This window comes from Chiloscyllium plagiosum, chromosome 39 (genome assembly GCF_004010195.1).
Source record: "Chiloscyllium plagiosum isolate BGI_BamShark_2017 chromosome 39, ASM401019v2, whole genome shotgun sequence".
Classification (NCBI taxonomy): domain Eukaryota; kingdom Metazoa; phylum Chordata; class Chondrichthyes; order Orectolobiformes; family Hemiscylliidae; genus Chiloscyllium; species Chiloscyllium plagiosum.
In genome coordinates this window covers 14,677,910-14,698,107 of record NC_057748.1, presented here as the reverse complement: position 1 = coordinate 14,698,107, position 20,198 = coordinate 14,677,910, and the positions used below count along the sequence as shown (strand labels likewise).

Genomic DNA, 20,198 nt, shown 5'->3' with positions numbered 1-20,198 from the left:
CCCCCCCCCCCCCTCCTCTAGCTTATCTCTCCATGTTTCAGGCTCTCTGCCTTTATTCCTGATGGAGGGCTTTTGCCCGAAACGTCGATTTTGCCTGTCCTCGGATGCTGCCTGAATTGCTGTGCTCTTCCAGCACCACTGATCCAGAATCTGGTTTCCAGCATCTGCAGTCGTTGTTTTTACCTCACCAATACTTTGTACAACTCAACACAAAATCCCAACTCATATCCTCAAAGGTCTGAGCAATGAAGGCAAGCATGCTAAACACCTTCTTAACCACCCGGTCTATACGTGTATTGAACTGATACAAAATCCGATTGTTTAAATCAGGTAATTTGGCCTGTTTAAATCAGTTTTTCTGTAATTCAGCATTGGCACTTTTGTAATAAACTTGACAATGAAACGTGGTCTTGGTCAGCCGTGTCATAGTAGGGCCTCAGTGTAACGAGACTAAATTTACTGTCTGCCTTTCAAAAGTTAGGGGAACATGTTTGGTAACTTTGACTGTGAAATACACGGCATAAATCTATCACTACCCTAACATACTGTAAAAGTGCAATGAAAGTCAGAGCTTAAACTAAAAGTAGTGATTACAAAAATTACAATAAATGCAACAGATTACAGAATGCATCAGTTCATGGAAATATCCACCCCTTCACTGTCTCAATTCCCCCCCCCACACAGCTAAGCAATACATACTAGCCCAATACTGGAAGCAGAGTTGGCAAACACCTTAGAAATGTTGGAAGAAATTTAAATAAAAGATCTGAGTGCGATACTGAAATAAGCTCTTTTGAGGGTTAAAACAAGTAAAACAAAACTCTTTAAGGAACCTTCTCTGGGTTCAGGCTCGGTGCCTTTGAAACTGCCCTCAGGCCTGGCATCCACCAGCTGGAACTGTTTGCTCTGGATGTTGTCCAGGATCTCCTGGTAACTTTTGACCTGGGGTTTGGTTTTTGCCTTGTACTCAGCCACGGGGTAGTCCTGCAGTTCCGAAGTGACCGGGAGACCCTCCCTGCGCCAATTGATAAAGCCGCCATCCAGCACCGACACCCGGCTGTGACCGAAAGCCCGGAACATCCACCAGACCCGGGGGGCAGTGTACAGCCCGAAATCACTGGCATCGTAGATGACGACGTGGGTGTCGTTGCAGATGCCCAGGTTGGCCAAGTATCGGGAGAAAAGCTCCTGTCCGGGCATCATGTGGTCGTAAGGGGCAGAGCGGTCCCTGCATTCGTCCAAGTCGAAGAAGGTAGCGCCGGGGATGTGCTTCTCCTTGAACTCCTTCCTGCCGTCCCGCTGCATTTCTGGCAAATACCAGGAGGAGTCCAAGACCCGCAACGGTCCGGCCTTAGCGCTGCTGATTGCCTTGGCCAGCCAGGCAGCAGATACCACAGCCTGCACTAACGCCATTCTCCTTCCCTTCTGTGAACGGAATTACCTTCAGCCCACTGACTCTAAATCCACTGACTTTAAGCCCTGCCCACTGACTCTAAATCCAGACTCTAAACCCAGCCCACTGACTCTAAACCCAGCCCACTGACTCTAAACCCTGTATACTGTCACAAAACCCACTGAATCTCAACCCTGCCTCCTGTCACTAAATCTACTGACACTAAATCCATTGACTCTCAACACTGAAACTGTCACTAAACCCACTGACTCTAAACACTGCATACTGTCACTAAACCCACTGACTCTAAACACTGCATACTGTCACTACACCCACTGACTCCCAAACTGCAAATTGTCACTACATCTACTGACACTAAACCCTGCCCACTGACATGAAACTCACTGATTCCAAAACCTGCCCACTGACACTAAACCCTGCCCATTAACACAAACCTCTGGTCACTGACAATAAACCCTGGCCAGGAACTGCAGTTTTACAATTTGCTTGCTCCCTGTAAAGTACTGGCTGCACACTTGCAAACAACTTTATTTTTTTTAAATTGCTTTGATGGCTCTGGTCACAAAAGGCATGGAATCAGTTAATGCAACTCTTGCACAAAATTCAAATACAATACTGCAAAAAGAGTGTTTCTGCAAATGCCGGGAACATGAAACAGCAACAGCTTTATCTAACTTATGTGAGACGATGTCCCAAGCTACTTCACAGAAACATTACTATGGCTCAGTCCCTAGCCTTGGACTGGAAAGCTCAAATTCAAGTCACATCTGCTCCTGAGTGAAAATTAGTTAAATTAGAAAATTAGTTTAAAAGTTATAAATCAGTTGAAAATTGTGGTGCTGGAAAAACACAGCAGGCCAGGCAGCATCCGAGGAGCAAGAGAATCGACGTTTCGGGCATGAGCCCTTCTTCAGGGCTTCCTCCTTAAAAATTATAAAGCCAAATACTGAATCACTTTAGGAGATAAGATTCTGGTCATGAATATCTTAAAGGGGAAAAACAAAGTAGAGAGGATGGGAGTTTTTGAAATTCATTTATACAGTGTTGACATTATTGGTCAGACCAGCATTTATTGGCCAACCCTAATTGCCCAGAGGGCAGTTAAAATTCAACCACATTGTTCTGGTCTGGAGTCACTTGCAGGCCAGACCAGGTAAGGACAGCAGTTCCTTTCCCTAAAAGACAGCTAGGAATGTACATTAATCTCTATGGACATTACAGTATTTCAACATTGTACACTGGAATTCTGGGCAGAAAATCTCTGAAGAAATGTAACTCCCATTATAACATTTTTTCCTATGGGAATCTATAATTCATTTACAGTTGTGTTTTTTCAGAAACAGAACCATAAAATGAGTCGTGAAGTCTTGCTTCAATGGTTTAGAAGATACATTTCTGCTACATCCTGGGAAAAGGCTGGTGAGTCGTCTTCATTGCACCCCATCTATGGCAGTAATATCCCTCCTGAGGTAAGGAGAACAAAACTGCACATAGTACTTCAGAGGGTTGGATTGCTCAATTGGCTAGACAACTCCTTTATAATGCACAGCGATGCCAACAGCATGGGTTCAATTTCCACACTGGCTGTGGTTACCATGTAGGACTCTTATTCTCAGCCTCTTCCCTTACCTGAGGCATGGTGACCCTCAGGTTAAACTGCCACCTGTCCCCTCTCTCTCCTGAATGAGAGAGTAGCCATAAAGTGCACTTGGACTCTGGTAACTTTACCTTAATCCAGTGGAATCTAATCTAAAGCTTCTAAACAATTGAACCAAGACTTCACTACTCAATTTAAAGTTATAGCTCTATTCCTGAAAATCACAACTTTACGTGAATCATCGATTCCTGTAGAAATCAATATTATAGCCAGAGTTAGGATCTTCAAATATTTTCTGCCCAGAAATAGCAATATGCAATGTTGAAAGACCATAATGTACATATATTAATATGCATTTCTAGTTGTAATAACACCAGTAAATTACATATTTTTAATTAAAATTCTCAATCTTGTTTTTCCATATTTCACAACTTTGTACCTCCTCAAAACCTACATCCTCTGAGACCTTAGTGTTTCTCCAGTCCTGATCTCTTATGGGTTCCAACCTCCCTCACCCCACCATTCAGGTGCCGCAGAAGTTACATACGAACATAAAAAATAAAAGTAAAAGTAGACCATTCTGCCCCTCGAGCTTAATCTGCTATCCAATAAGATCATAGCTGATCAGTCTGTGCTTTGAATTCCACATTCCAACTTATTCCTGGTAACTCTTGATTCTTTTGCCTAACAAGAATCTATCCACCTCTATTTTAAAAATATTCACAGACTCAGCCTCCGCTGCCTTCTGAGGCAGAGATCCAAAGTCACACAACCCTCTGGAAGAAAATAATTCTTCTCATTACTGTCCTGAAAGGGTGGAAGAGGTCAAGTTCTAAAATTGCTTTCACAAACACCTCCATCTCTCCAACTCTCCTCTTCTTTAAGTTACTCCTTAAGTTACTCCTTATCAATTGGACTACCTTTGGCCAGTTGTCTGAATATCATCTTATTTATCTCAGAATCAAATTCTGTCTGTTAATGCTCTTGAAGTGCTTTAACCTGTTAATGACGCTGCATCAATACAAGTATCTGTTGGTGTTGGAAGCTGACCATAGCAGTATTGAAATAGTCAAGGGGAGTAACAAAGGCATGAATGATTTTTTTCAGCTGCAAAAAAGCTGAGACAAGGCTAGAGACAGGTGAATCTACAAAGGTTGGAGTAAATGGTTTAGCAATGGAGAGGATATGGGCAAGAAACTCAGCTCAGGAATGAACACGGTTCTGAGTTTTTAACCGAGGGTCAGAATAATGCTAAAATGTTACACTACATAGCATTTCATTATCTGCTGACAACATGATTTGCAATGTAGTCTGGACACTTAAATCACTCTAAATTGGTTCAAACTAGATTTGTTTTTCATCCTGAAACATTAATGTGCAATTTCTAGGTCCTGAGCATGCCCAGGATAAAACAAAACTGGTCAGAATGGAGCTATTTCTGTTTTTCACTATGCTCTTTCAGAATTTTGAGTTCTACTGGCCTAGCAAGACATCAACCCAAACTTGCAGGAGGAATACAGATTGACACTAACACTAAAACTGTACTAGATGGGAATAAGATACAGAAAAGTAAAAGATGGTGAGCTGCAATCTTAACAGCCATACAGTTGATGGTGTCAGAGGGTGGAGTTAGAATCAGTGATAAAGACAAGGAATTGTGGGATATTAAATATTTTTGTCTTCCATGTAGCTGCAATGTTGATTCCCAGAGACAACAAAAATTGTTTTAATTCCTGCTTGTCTCTAAAGACTTGGTTATTTTCTTCCTTCAAAATTCAAACAGATTGCAATCCCAGGAAGAACCAGGATCCTATCCACCAACACCCACACCAGCACTGAGCCCACTAGAGGGTCAGGAAATGGGTACCTGATTACCATAATGTTAAGGATTTCCATCACATCTCCAGAGCCTGACAGCCCAAACCTGTCAAGAAAGTAAATTTTGCTTACTGCAGTGTGAATCAGGAGCGCCTTCTCAATGAGACTTGAACTATTATCCCTGGAGAGGATTTTGTAAGTTAAGCATGTGACAATGCTGTGGCTTTAAGAGGTTATTTTGTCCTGATTTCTTTTAAGAGAGAGATTGAATGAGAGGTTCAGAGCTGGCTAGTTAACACCACTTCAGAAAACAGATTGAGAGGTCATGGGTTTGTTTTTAAATGCAGGCTGAATGGATGGGGCCAGCTCCGCAAGATGAGGATTTCTAGGATTTGGTTTTTCAGTAGCTTCAGAAGCTTTTAGGGTCTCAACTTCTATTTCATCGTCACGGATTCATACAGTCCAGTGCTGCTACTCTTTCTGGATTTTATCTTGATTTCTTTCCTTCTGGATTGGATATCTGCAAGTATCTGTGTCTGAATTTGCCTTTTTGCCAAGGAATGTGTTTATGGGATGTTACTATATTGAAACAGTTAATTAGTAATAGTATCTATTATTCAGTTAAGTTTTTCAACAGAGTTGTTATTCTATGTTCTTCTTTCTTTTGTTTGTATTTTAACTATAGGTTTTAAATAAATTGTGTTTTTGCTTAATAGCCCTGATGAAGGGTTGTGCCTGAAATGTCGACTCTCTTGCTCTTCAGATGCTGCCTGACCTGCTCTGATTTTTCCAGCGCCACACTTTATCATCTCTTTTTGCTTAACATCGAATAGTTTGAGCAGCCATATTGCACCTGGAACAGAGCACTTCACATTTACCGTTAATGTAAGAAAAGGTTAGAGTCTAGGCTACTTACCTGAAATATTTTGAAGGGGTCTGGTCTGGTCCATAACAAACAGAAAATTCCATCTTTGGGGTCAATAATGCTTTCACCCACTAAACATCTTCCTCCACCAACTTCGCCACAATCATCACAATGGGGTCAACTTCTGTCCTTCCAATGGCCAGTGCTGGTCTTCAATCCTACACCAGATATTTATGCTGCCATCTCTTATTATGGACCAGACCAGACACCCCATCCCCCTCAAAATATAGGAAGGAGAAAGCCTAGGCCGTATCTTTCGTATTTATTTAAAGGCAAGCATACGATCCTATGTTCGAGATGTCCACTAGCCGAGTAGCCTAGACACAGATTACTCCACCAGACTTGAATCAAAACACACTTCATTCTTACAATACAATTACTATTCAAAATATAAGAATTGTTATAAATTTAACTCTATTGAAATACTTAACAAGATAATATATCACATAACCATTCATTATCAACTGTTCCAAATAGACAGTATTCTATAAACACACCCTTGGCAAAGTAATTTAGCAAACAGTTAAGATTTTCACATACTGCCTCTCATCAGAATGAAGACTGAAAGAAACACTCTGCCTCTTTTTATAAGGAAACCTTCTAAGACTCGAGCAGCAGAGAACTCAAGGTGTTATTTTAGCAGCACCAGGAACCTATCACGAGCTGAAAGCAACACTAAAAACCTTCCTGGGTCTGCGTGAGCCCTGACCCGACACACTCATGCTTCTTTTGTCTAATTTAAAATAACCAGCCAGGGATTACTCAAAGCTGTTTACCAAACGCCTGTGTTAAACAGACATCTCTGAACCATTGTGACAATATCTCTCTACAAGAGAAACAGCACAGAACACATCTCTCTTAAAGGCACAGTACTGTTACACTCTGTAGGGTCTCCCTTTCTTGGTTTGAGTCCCCTCTGATACTGGTGCCCCGATGAAGGATGTAGGTTATTTCCAACCTATACTCAGTCGCAAAGAAGCCTCTAAGCTATCAGTCATACGCCCTATTGTTTCAGTCTCCCTCAGAATCTCGTACAGACCCTATCCCAGAGGATCCGTTTTAAGCAAGTTTTGCAATCTTTCCATTCTGGTATTTAATGGAGTCAACTAAAAAAAGTCTGACTTGTTTAAGACGACAAACTAACAATGCTGCAACTTGCTTCTCAACTCAATAAATTATTTGAAGGCAGTTCATAGAGATGGATATCAGTTGACAACAGAGATAGCAATGGGAGATAAGACCCAACAGTCTAAAAGGAATTAGTGTCATTTCCACATATTCCTTCACACTTGGACTATGTACTCACCTACTTTCAAATTTCAGCAATTTCCCCCAGTCCTAACAGACTTTAATTTGCGAAATGTGCCTCTCCTGGCCATCTCAGGACTTCCCTACACATTCCTGAGACCCTATCTATGTTTAACATCACTGGGATTCATTGTAGTTCTTGCCGATCCAAGAACAGGCTGCAACTACTCTGAATCCTGGTAACTTCCTCAGAGTTCCTTCACTGATCCCACTAAGGATCCCATTTCCAGTGTGCTCAATCCTTGCAGGACCATAGGATTGGGTTAGAACACCTACAATTACATATTATGGCTTATATGTATATAAGTAATTAGGTGTAGGACTGGTTTGTGACACCAACAACACAGGTTCAATTCCTGCACCAGCTGAGTTTATTATAAGGACACTCCTCCCCAATCCCTCCCCTTTTCTGCGGTGTGGTGACCCTCAAGTTAAACCACTACCAATTATCTCTCTATAATGAGACAGCAGGACTACAGTGATTTTAATTTTAACCTTTATAAATATAAACAATACCAACTTCCGATATTTGAAAAGCTTATAAAAACACAAAGTTCCGACAGACAGGGAAGTCTTTGGGGAGAACTAGCAAGCTATCAACCTCCCAGAGTCAGGAGCTATCAATCTTCACAATGGAGGTGAGCAGGGTGAGAATGACAGGGTGAGAGTGAATTGCTCGAGTAGATTGAACCATACATCAATTTCCCACAACAGTCTGACTAAAAATGAATACAAACAAGACGAAAGAAAGATAGTAATCAATGCAACCAGCTCCACATAAAGAATAGAGACCTGATGATAATTTTCCTCTTAATGAAATCTAGTAGTAGTATTGTGTCTGCTATATTAAACACTTTAACATGCAATTTTTTTGGAATGTTAACTTTGTTTAATAACATATACCAGCCACAGAATATGCTGTTTCACTCTATCCCATTATTGCTGAACTCACATATACCCTCAATGTGCATTAACCATTGTTCCTTATCATATTACTTTGCACATTACTGTTCTTGTAAATATACAACCTCAATGTGAAATGTCTCAGGAGATTTGCTGGTAGTGAAGAATAAGCCTTTTTTCCCCTTATGTGACTTGCTGTCACTATGACTCAATATTGATATGGTCCAAAACAGATCCTGGAGTTCGTTTTGGTTCTTTGCTAATTAATATTGTCCTTGTTGGAGCAAACGGCCCAGATACCAGTGTACTGAATCAGGTGATCTCACTCCAGTGCAGTCCGGCACTGCTCCTGAACTGTGCTGGAGTGAAATCACCTGTTTGGAACCCATTGGGCTGCATGCTTCTCAGTGGTTAGCACTGCTGCCTTACAGTACCCTCACCCTGTCACCCTGGGCTCAATTCCAGCCTCCAGGGACTGTTTGTGCCGAGTTTGCACATTCTCCCTGTGTCTGTGTGGGTTTCTTCCAGGTGTTCCAGTTTCCTCCCACAGTCCAAAGATGTACAGATTAGGTGGATTGGCCATGCTAAATTGCCCAAAGTGTCCAGGGAGGTGCAGGCTACGTGAATTAGCCAGGGGAAATATGGGGTTACAGGGAATAGCGTGGGTCTAGGTGGGATGCTCTTCGGGCAGTCGGTGTAGACTCAATGGATCAAATGGCCTGCTTCCACACTGTAGGGATTCTAAGATTTGGAGTGCAGTCCCAATCCTAAAATTGTTTCACATTAGATAAAGACAACATTCAGTTTTCACACTGGGTTCCTGAATACCCAGACTGAATATTAAATGTAACATTAGTTTGCAACTATGGGAACAAGGACTGTTCTATCAAATATACTGTTACTAAGAAGTTGGTTGGAGTGGATGGCTGGTTTGCAATGCAGAACAATGCTAACAGTGTAGCTTCAATTTCTGCATCGGCTGAAGATATTATGAAGGGCTCTACTTTACAACCATTCTCCTTACCTGAGGTATGGTGACCCTCAGATTAAACCACCACCAGTTGTCTCTGTCTCTCTAATGAGAGGGCAGCCCTGTGGTCTGGCAGGACTATGGCAGTAATACCTTTAGGTTGCTATTACATGAGGCCAGATGAAATGAGATTTCCCTAATGCAGCATTCCCTGATGCTGAAGAAACATCATGGAGCCAGATTGAGGATGCCTCACCCATTGTATGCTCCTATCACTACAGTTTCATTCGGATAGCACTTATAAGAGAAAAATATCTCTGAGCAATCTATCACGATGTAATGAGGCTGTTAAGGGGATCTGAGAGATAAATGCATCAACCCTGATCTTTGCATCCAGGTTCTGCAATCAGACTTGAATCCAGAATATTGTGACTCAGTGAGGCCAGAGATAACTTTATATAGCAAGAATTAATTCTGAGCTGTGTAACAATAGAGTGGGTACACTGGGGATGGCGGCTACGATGGTTAATCTTTTTATTTATTTTTTCATGGGATGTTAGTCTCACTGGCCAGGCCAGCATTTACTGCGCATCCCCAATTACCCTTGAAATGAATGGCTTGCTAACCTGTTTCAGAGGACAGGTCTCTTTCCCGAAATGATAGTCGTGAACTAAATGCTATTTTCATGATTATACTGATTATAGTTTCATGGCCACTGCTACAAAGATGAGCTTTATATTCCAAATGTAATTATCCATTACTTTTAAATGTCACCAACTGCCAAGTTGGGAGATGAACCCATGACCCCAGAACACTAAGCAGGCATTGTTGTTGTTGACTCTTAACTGCTCTCAGTTCAAGGGCAATTAGGGATGGATAACCAATGCCAATTTGCCATAAACCTTTAAAGAATTAAGAGACAAGAAGTGGGGAGGGGTGAAGTTAATCATGGTTTCAATTTTTTGTGAGGTATCGATCAGAAGAAGGTTCAATCTTCACAAAAAGTGAGAAGATGGTGAGTTGTTTTTTGAACTTTTCACTTCCTAGCTTAAAAACTGAAATTTTAACAAGGGGAGGGAGGATGCAGGGCGGGTACATCAACTATTCAGGCAAAGTCTTCATCCCATCTCACTCACCATCATTCTTCATGAATTAACATTAACAATGAATGTGAAGATCACACAGAGGGGACAGGGGTAGCAACTCTGCCCAATTTCATCCATACTTGATGTCCAAATATAGGTGTTCTTTTTTAATTATTCATTTATGTGATGTCAGCATTGCTGGCTGGTCAGTATTTATTGCCCATCCTTGTTGCAAAGATCAAGGCTGACGCTCCCATGCAGTACTGAGGGGATGCTACACTCTGAGAGGTGCCTTTCTTCAAACATAGGTGTTACCCAATGTGTTTTTCTGGATAGTGCAAAGGAGGTGGAACCTTAGTGCCAGGGGCACCACAGTGAATGGTAGCCACCCCAAAGATCACGAAAGACCAGGCTTGAAATCTAGCATTCCTGGTCTGCCTGACTGGATAAACCAGCAAGATGGCTCTGCTCTTTGGCATGGCTTGTGGTGGACTGAAAGAGAAAGAGTCAAAACATCTCATGAAACTGTGATGTGACTGGGAGCTAAAGGTGACATAAATGGTGATACTTGTTAGACTAGGGCGTCCCAAATGTGATCTGAGACCCCAAGCGGAGGGTGTGAGCTGTTTGGCAGCAAGAAACTCCAACTGAGTTGGAACAACCGTGCTCCCTATCTGACAAGGTCCTGCACTCACAGAGACCATCTCCTCACATTTCCAGCTGAGGGATTGCAATAATATTCAAATCTCTAGAGTCACAGAGGGAGAAGGTTTGGGGAGACAGTGTTAGACATAGCATTCTAGTAATAAGTGCAAGTAATCTAGTACGATACAATATTTACTCTTCACTTAACACAAACATTTGTATGTTGATGTGAAACACAGAAAAAGAGAACAGAAGGTTTTAAGTATATGATTATAAGATTTTGCAGACAGGTCTTGGGCTGGGCACTGCTTACAGGGTTTGTGTTGCAGATCTCTCCCCAAAACTGAAGCCTGCTGGTTCACTCTTTTCAGGAAAGACCAAGGTTAGGAAGCCCCAAAATACTCTCTTTCAAACTTTCTAAAGTCACAATCTGTGAATACGCTCTTCTCTTCCTTCTTCACTTCCCCTTTCTCTGGGCAATCCTTTGCTTTCCTTCCTTGACAATAATTCAAGACCTAAAATTATTTTTTTTTTAAAAAATCAGTATTTTACATTGAGAGTTATTTTCCACATCAGTTTTGTCTGTGTGCCTGTGTGCTAAACTGAAGGACGAAACTGCTTTATATTCCATAACACCATTCACAGAATTATACAGCCATTTAGGTCATCATGTGATATCATTACTCCCACATTTAGCAAAATTCCCATAGGTCCTGCAGAACATGTAAAGCATACATATTCACCTTAGTGTCCCGGCCAATATTTATCCCTTACTGAACATCACAAAGACACACGATCTGGTTATTGTTACACTGCTGTCTGTCTGATCTGGCTGTGCATCAATTGGCTGCCATGTTCCCATCATTACAACAGAGATGGACACTTCAGAAATTACATCACTGGCTGTAGTGATGAAAACACGATAAAAATAAAAGTCATTTTCCTTTTGTTTAGAAAGGGCTGACCGTTTATTTTAATAATATTGGTTGAGGGATATGTATTGGCACTGGCAGCACTCCCTTGCCTTTCTTCAAAATACAGCCCTGCGATTTTCTTTTCCTTTTACAGTCACCTGAGAAGGCAGCCAGCACCTTGGTTGAAGGTCATATCCAAAAGGCTGAACCTCTGACAATGCAGCAGTCCCCCAGTCTGCATTTTGTGGCAAGTTTCTAGACTGAGACTTTGAGGTGAGCGTGTGACCCACTGAACCACGACTGACACATTCTTATGAGTCCAGTCCTTTGTCCAGCCTTGTCTAACGCAGCTTCAGAATCCAGTGCTATCAACAAAGTCGATGTTTTTCTGAGCGGGCCTTCAATCTGCAAAACCCCGACACACGTGGGAGATGGTGAGAAACTGACGTGTTAAAAACACTCACCTGTTGAGTCACATTGCTCTCAGTCAGGAATCTGGCACTGAGCATGTACTGGAGATTTTCCTCCGTGAGATCTGCAGCCTCTTTCTTCTGATATTCCTCTGTGGAAGCAAACAAGACTCACATTAACTCACAGATATGTAACTACCATGAATACTGATCAGTTAATTTTCGAACATAAGATGTAGAGAACGTGTTCCTGTTTAAATGTGACTGACGTAATAGTCACTGATAAATCCAACAGGGAATTAAACAGCAAAGCAGTTCGAATATAGAACTCATTGCCAAATGGAGCATTTGAGATTGATAGCGTACTGAAATTTAAAGGGAAACAAGGCAATTTAAATGGAAAGTCTGCAAAATAACAGCAGTGTGTTGCAGTGGACAGAGCTATTACCTCTTGGTCAGAAGTTCCGGGTTCAAGTACCACTTAAGGATTTGATGGCCATGTGAAAATGTGTTCGGAATATGGCTGAACAAGTTAATTTGCAATCTGAAAATGCTTCCCAAATGAATATGGCAGGCAGTCAGAGCACGTGAGTGTCTTGCCACACCACACACTGGATGTGAAGAGGTGCCACTCAATTACAGCTTCTAGAGACAGGCTCATGACCTGTTCCATAGCTCTTGACCATATATTTCATCTTCCTGACTTTTTTCATTCTTCCACTGCTGACCTCAATTCTCTGAATACAACATCACTGTTAGTGTGTTTGGGCAAACCTGATGCCTGCATTACAACCAAGGCATTATAGAGTCATAGAGTCAGAGAGATGTACAGCACGGAAACAGACCCTTTGGTCCAACCCGTCCATGCCAACCAGATATCCCAACCCAATCTAGTCCCACCTGCCAGCACCCGGCCCATATCCCTCCAACCCTTCCTATTCATATACCTATCCAAATGCCTTTTAAATGGTGCAACTGTACTAGCCTCCACCAATTTCACTGGCAGCTCATTCCATACACATACCACCCTCTGCGTGAAAAAGCTGCCCCTTAGGTCTCTTTTATATCTTTTCCAAAGTGGCCTAACCAATGTCCTGTACAGCCGCAACATGACATCCCAACTCCTGTAGGAGAAAGTGAGGACTGCAGATGCTGGAGATCAGAGCTGAAAATGTGTTGCTGGAAAAGCGCAGCAGGTCAAGCAGCATCCAAGAAGCAGGAGAATCGACGTTCGGGCATGAGCCCTTCTTCCTGAAGAAGGGCTCATGCCCGAAACGTCGATTCTCCTGCTTCTTGGATGCTGCTTGACCTGCTGCGCTTTTCCAGCAACACATTTTCATCCCAACTCCTGTACTCAATAGTCTGACCAATAAAGAAAAGCATACCAAACACTTTCGTCACTATCCTATCTACCTGCGACTCCACTTTCAAAGAGCTATGAACCTGCACTCCAAGGTCGCTTTGTTCAGCATTAAGTGTAGAAGTCCTGCTAAGATTTGCTTTCCCAAAATGCAGCACCTCACATTGATCTGAATTAAACTACATCTTCCACTTCTCAGCCCATTGGCCCATCTGATCAAGATACCACTGTAATCTGAGGTAACCTTCTTTGCCGTCCTTTACACCTCCAATTTTGGTGTCATCTGCAAATTTCCTAACTATACCTCTTATGCTCACATCCAAATCATTTATATAAATGATGAAAAGTAGTTGACCCCAGGTAAATTCTTGTGGCACTCCACTGGTCCAATAACATGTTTAATTTGGAATTAGTCCATTTGACTGTTACATGAGATCTAGAAATTATATCAGAACAAAAGAACTTTTAGGATAGAAAGTGATCCTTCTCAATTTTCCTCTGCGTTCACTGTCTAAGCAATCTACCCTTCCATTTCTCCACACTGTTAGAACTTGCAGATGGTGTTGTTCTTGCGTATATGCTGCCCTTGTCCTTCTAGGTTGTAGGGGTCAAAGGTCTGGAAGGTACGAGTTGGCGAATGCACAGTGTGGGTATAATGGGTCAAATGGTCTGCTTATGTGCCATACCAATTCTGTGGATTCTGAGTTGCTGAAGTGCATTGAGTACAGTGTGTAAATTACTGCTGCAGTTGGGACCGTAGGGAGTGAAGATTGAGAATTGGAAATGGGGTGTCAATCAAGCAGGCTGCTTTGTCCTGGATAGTATCAAGGTTCATGAGAGTTGTTGGAGCTGCACCCATCCAGGTAAATGGAGAGCACTCCATCACACTCCTGACCTAATGGTCAATAGGAGGAGACTTATTTGTGTGGGATTCCCAATCTCTGGCCTGTTCTCGTAACCACAGCATTTGTTTGGCTAAGGAGGAGCAGTTAGAGCTGAACAAGGATAATTTAGAAAGGGAGTTCTGTGATTACCAGACCAATTGAAAGGAATTATTTCCCCCATAAAACATTTGAGAATCAGCCTCACAGAAACCTTTTATTCTTGGGTTTTGCAGAGTCAAATGCAATCACAACCTGTCAAGTATCTACCACATTGCAGTCCCATACATGCCAGACCAGGTAAGGACAGACGATTCACTTCCTTCAAGGTCATTAGTGAACCAGATATTGTTTCTGATACCAATCAATAATTTAATGGTCACCATTACTGAGGGAAGCTTCCTTTCCTAATTTTGTTAACTGAATTCAAATTCACTTGCTGTGGTGGGTTTGATCCTCAGTTCGAAATGGGTGACCACCCCTGTTCTAGCTCTGGAGAGGATAACCTCCAGTCAGGGGAAAGAGCCTCAGAGCCTCCACCTTGTTAAGTCTCTGAATTTTAAAATTTATTGATATAAAATCACCATTTTTTGTTCAAAATGCCAAAAAATATAGACCCATTTCACTGAATCTCTTCTGCTAGGACAACCCAACCGTTCCAGGATTCAATCCAATAAAGCTCTGTCTGAATCCATCCAAGGCATGGAAGTTCTTTCCTTAGGTAACAAGACCAAAGCTACATAAACAACTCCAGCTTGATCTCACCAAAATCCTGTAAAACTGGACAATAGATAGCACTTGTATCTATTTCTGTAAGACACTTTGGGAGAATGTGAAGTCACGGAAAGAAATCTGACATCCTTCAGACCCAGAGCAATGTAGTTAATTTTTAACTGTGTCCGAAATGGTCGAGACAGCCAATAAGTTTGAGGGCAACTGGGGAGGTGCAACAAATGATAGCCATACCAATGTCACATTCACCCCATGGAAGATCAAATGAAAGGCAGTCAATGAGTACCATATAAGCAGATGAAAGGCATAGATCATTTTGGTTGAAGGTTCTCTTTCTGTGAGATACATTTCTATAATTCTATTTGATGCAATTAAGTCAGAAAATACTGCAACAGTCAGGAAGCACATATAGAGTCATAGAGATGTACAGCATGGAAGCACATCCTTTGGTCCAACTTGTCCATCCTGACCAGATATCCTAACCTAATCTTATGAAGTTGAAGGCGTGTACTGCATCTTAAAGAGAGACTGAATGCTGTTCTGCACTGAGAGCTTACAAGAGCAGTCCCAGAGTGTACTGGAAAATTGAAAATATGTAACATTTGGGTGTGAAATAAATACCTGAGTTGGTTGCTGTTTTGACAACAATGATAATTTAACCAATCAGTTTAAATTGTACCCCAGGATACTAAAACCAAATTGAGTTTGAATTTATTGTTTTGCCAACATTGAACCAATGAGACAATCCAATGTTGGGGATATAAAAAAGGCAGGCGGTTTGAAAATCAGTCAGAGTAACTGCCATCGAGAGAGACACAAGACATCGAAACATTTTCTATCATAGGCACCTTTTCATATGAAACATATTTGCAGTAAAAGGAAGAAGTTGAACCAGGGAGACCTTCAGCAAGAAGAAGACAGGCACCGAAGATGACAGCTGCTGTATGGTTTTGAAATTAATTGACATAATTTTAATAAGTGTTTTATTGGAACAGTATATTGTTATAGAGATGGGGCAGGTAATAAGCAGTTAAGAGAAAGAGGGGCTGAAAGTTGTGAATAATTGTTGTTTCATGAGCACTTTTAAAGTTAAAGAATAAATTGATTTTATTTTCTTTAAATAGTGGAATTTGGGAGTTCTCTGTCACTCATATTATAAAGATTACGAGGCAACATGAGCTTTTCTGTGTGTTTAGTTTAATTAACAGAGAGGTTCACCACTGAGTCGTAACAGTTTGTGGCTTGGATCCGATATTTGGACAGGTTTAGACTGATCCAGTCTGAGATTTGGATAGGTTTAGACAGATCCAGTCTGAGATTTAGACAGGTTTAGTCAGAGGGAAAAAGTGAGAACTGCAGATGCTAGAGAACAGAGTCAAAAAGTATGGTGCTGGAAAAGCACAGCTGATCAGGCAGCATCCAAGCAGCAGGAGAGTTGACATTTTGAGTATAAGCTCTGAGCATTCCTGATGATCATAAGCATTCCTGATGAAGCGCTTATGTTCGAAACGTCGCACCTCCTGCTCGTCGGATGCTGCCTGAATGGCTGTGCTTTTCCAGCACCACACTTTCTGACTCAAGATTGGACAGAACCAGTCTGAGATTTGAACAGATTTGGGGTACGAAAGATCCCAGCAGATTTAAACACTTGCTGATTAGTGTCCTAGATCTTTAAACAAAACATAGGTGAGACAATTTGTTTAATTTCCGGTTTTTTTGTAATTGGTTAAATTAAAAGTGAGAGAAATGGCTCTTAAGATTATTAAAGAAATTTTGGGGTTTGAAGATGCTTCCCAAATTTGCCAAGAAAGTTTAGAAAGACAGAGGAAATACATACTTTTAGAATTAGCAAATAGGTTAGAATTGGGTTTAACCAGGGACAAAAAGAAAGCTGAAATTGTAATAGAGTTGGTCAAGCACTTAGGTGTATCAGAAAAACAGACAAGTGCAGTAGAGTTAGAAAATCTTAAAATTGTAATTGAGGCAAATGGAGTTAAAGAAAGAGAGAGGGAGAGAAAAAGTAAAGAGAGAGAGGGAAAAAGACAGAGAAGGTTCTTAGCTGAGCAAAGAGAGAAAGAAGAAAGAGAAAGGGAGAGAGAATTTGAACTTTAGAAGTTGTGAATTAGTCAGGAAAGTCAAGGTAACAGGATGGAGATGAAGAGAGAAGGTCGTGATGTATACAAATATGTTAAAACATTGCCACATTTTGCCAGAGAGATTCAGTCAGACCAAGGGTCTAATTTTACTGCTAGGCTGTTTAAGCAAGTCATGGATAGCTTAGGCATACACTTTAAATCAAGTGCATACTATCCCGAATCCCAGGGAGCTTTTGAAAGGTGGCATCAGACGCTGAAGACCATGTTAAGAGCGTATTGTCAGGATTACCCGAATGATTGGGTTAAAGGTATCCCATTCATATTGCTTGTAACTGGAGATGCCGCAAACGAATCTACTCAGTTTACTCCCTTTGAGTTAATATTTGGACATGTAATGAGAGGGTCTTTGAAATTAATTAAAGAGAAATTGACAGGACCAAAGTCGGAGATCTCATACATGGATTATGTATCTGAGGTGAGGGAGAGATTAAATTGGGTAGGTGAATTAGCTAAACAGCACCTGAAGAGGGCACAGCATAGAATGAAATAAGTGGCAGATAAAAACTCTAAAATTCAGAAGTTTTCCTGTGGGGATGACGTATTAGTGTTGTTACCAGTGGTAGGAGATCCCTACAAAGCCAGGTTTAGTGGTCCCTATTAAATTGAGCAAAATTATAGTCAGATAAACTATCTGGTAAAGATGCCGGATAGAACAAAACACTGCATGTCATGTGAATATGATCAGGTGTACCCTAGAACTCTGTGGCAAGCTAGGGAAGTGATTGCTGAGATATTTGTTTCATCGATAGTCACAATTTAGGTGCCAAAAGACTGGAGGTTGGCTAATGTGGTGCCACTATTTAAGAAAGGTGGTAAAGACTCTTCAGGCAACTATACACCAGTGAGAGCCTGACATTGGTGGTGGGCAAGTTGTTGGAGGGAATCCTGAGGGACAAGATTTACATGTATTTCGAAAGGCAAGGATTGATTAGGGATAGTCAACATGGCTTGTGCGTGGGAAATCGTGTCTCACAGAATTGATTGTGATTTTTGAAGAAGTAACAAAGAGGATTGATGAGGGCATTGTAGTGGACATGATCTATGTGGACTTCAGTGAGGTGTTCAACAAGGTTCCCCATGGGAGACTGGTTAGCAAGGTTAGATCTCTTGAAATACAGGGAGAACTAGCCATTTGGATACAGAACTGACTTGAAGGTAAAAGACAGAGGGTGGTGGTGGAGGGGTGCTTTTCAGACTGGAGTCTTGTGACCAGTGGAGTGCTGCAAGGATCGGTGCTGGGTCCACTACTTTTTGTCATTTATATAAATGATTTACATATGAACATAAGAGGTATAGTTAGTAAGTTTGCAGATGACACCAAAATTGGAAGTGTAGTGGTCAGTGAAGAAGGTTACCTCAGATTACAATGGGATCTTGATCACGAGTCAATGGGCTGAGAAATGGCAGATGGCGTTTAATTTAGATAAATACGAGGTGCTGCATTTTGTGGAAGCAAATCTTAGCAGGACTCATATACTTAAAAGTAAAGTTCTAGGGAGTGTTGCTGAACAAAGAGACCTTGGACTGCAGGTTGATAGCTCCTTGAAAGTGGAATCGCAGGTAGACAGGATAGTGAAGAAGGTGTTTGGTATGCTTTCATTTTTTGGTCAGAGCATTGAGCATAGGAGTTGGGAGGTCATGTCGCGACTGTACAGGACATTGGTTAGGCCACTGTTGGAATACCATGTGCAATTCTGATGTTGTGAAACCTGAAAGGGCTCTGAAATGAGTTATAAGAATGTTGCCAAGGTTGAAGGAGTTGAGCTATAGGGAGAGGTTGAATAGGCTAGGACTGTTTCCCTGGAGTGTCAATGGCTGAGGGGTGACCTCATAGAGTTTATAAAATTATAAGGGCATGGATAGGATAAATAGACAAAGTCTTTTCCCTGTGGTGGGGAGTCCAGAACTAGAGGGCATAGGTTTAGGGTGAGAGGGGAAAGATACGCAGAGAATGGTGCGTATATGGAATGAGCTGCCAGAAGAAGTGGAGGAGACTGGTACAATTGCAACATTTAAGAGGCATCTGGATGGGTATATGAATAGGGAGGGTTTAGAGGGATATGGGCCAAGTGCTGGCAAATGGGACTAGATTAGGTTGGAATATCTGGTTGGCATGGACCAGTTGGACCAAAGAGTCTGTTTCCGTGCTGTACCGCTCTATGACTCTATGTTGAAACCTTATTATAACAGACAGGGAACTGGAGAAACAGGTGTTAGTTACTGGCCCACAGAGTGAGGAATCAAATCCAGACGCTGTGGAGTTTGATGTGCCTCAAAATACGATAAACGAGGAGGTCCTTGAGGAGTGGGATAGGTTAGTGAACTATCTGTCTCATTAACAAAGAACCCAGTTGAAAGGTCTGTTGCAGCAGTATGAGGTCATATCCAGGAATAAGAAGGGGAGGACTAATACTATTGTGCATGACGTGGAAATAGGAAATGATGTACTGATAAAACAACACCCCTACAGACTTAATCCTTTCAAAGCCACACAGGTCCAGAAGGAAGTGGATGCGATACTCAATGAAGATATCATTGAACTGAGTCAGAGTGAGTGGATTTTACCGATCATGTTAGTTCCCAAACCTGTTGGGACTCCACAATTTTGTGTGGACTATTGGAAGGTCAATGCCGTAACAAAATTGGACTCATATCCAATCCCAAGATTGAAGGACTGTACAGAGAAAGTTGGACAAGCCACTTACATCATCAAAATTGGACTTACTGCGTGGTTAATGGCAATCACCTTTATCAGACAAAGCAAAAGAAGTTTCTGCATTTGTAACCCCAGATGGACTATATCAATTGAAAATGATACCTTTTGGAATGAAGAATCCACCAGTCACACTCCAAAGACTCATAACAGAGTTGTGGCTGGATTAACAAACTCTGCAGTTTATCTGGATGATGTAGTGATATTTAGCGAGTCATGGAAAGATCACATGATACAGTTGGCAGAGCTCTTGAATGATCATGAGAAGCAAAACTGGTAATAAAGATATTCATGAACATAGTGGGCAGCACGGTGGCACAGTGGTTAGCACTGCTGCCTCACAGCGCCAGAGACCAGGGTTCAAGTC

The 20,198-nt window shown here is 41.6% G+C and overlaps 1 protein-coding gene across 3 annotated transcripts in view; it reads right to left on the bottom strand.

Moving 5' to 3' along the window:
- LOC122542260 (3-mercaptopyruvate sulfurtransferase-like) overlaps positions 1-20,198 on the bottom strand; it is a 42,408-nt gene that overhangs the window by 16,906 nt on the left and 5,304 nt on the right. For 2 of the 3 annotated variants that reach the window (XR_006309764.1, XR_006309765.1), the window contains exon 2: positions 12,044-12,141. Coding sequence is in view for 1 of the 3 variants with exons in the window: in XM_043679812.1 (XP_043535747.1) it covers positions 834-1,413 (580 nt within the window). In the remaining 2 variants the exon portion in view is untranslated. Of the gene's footprint in view, positions 1-833; positions 1,527-12,043; positions 12,142-20,198 lie in introns of those variants that run through there. The other variant, XM_043679812.1, reaches the window with a different exon arrangement.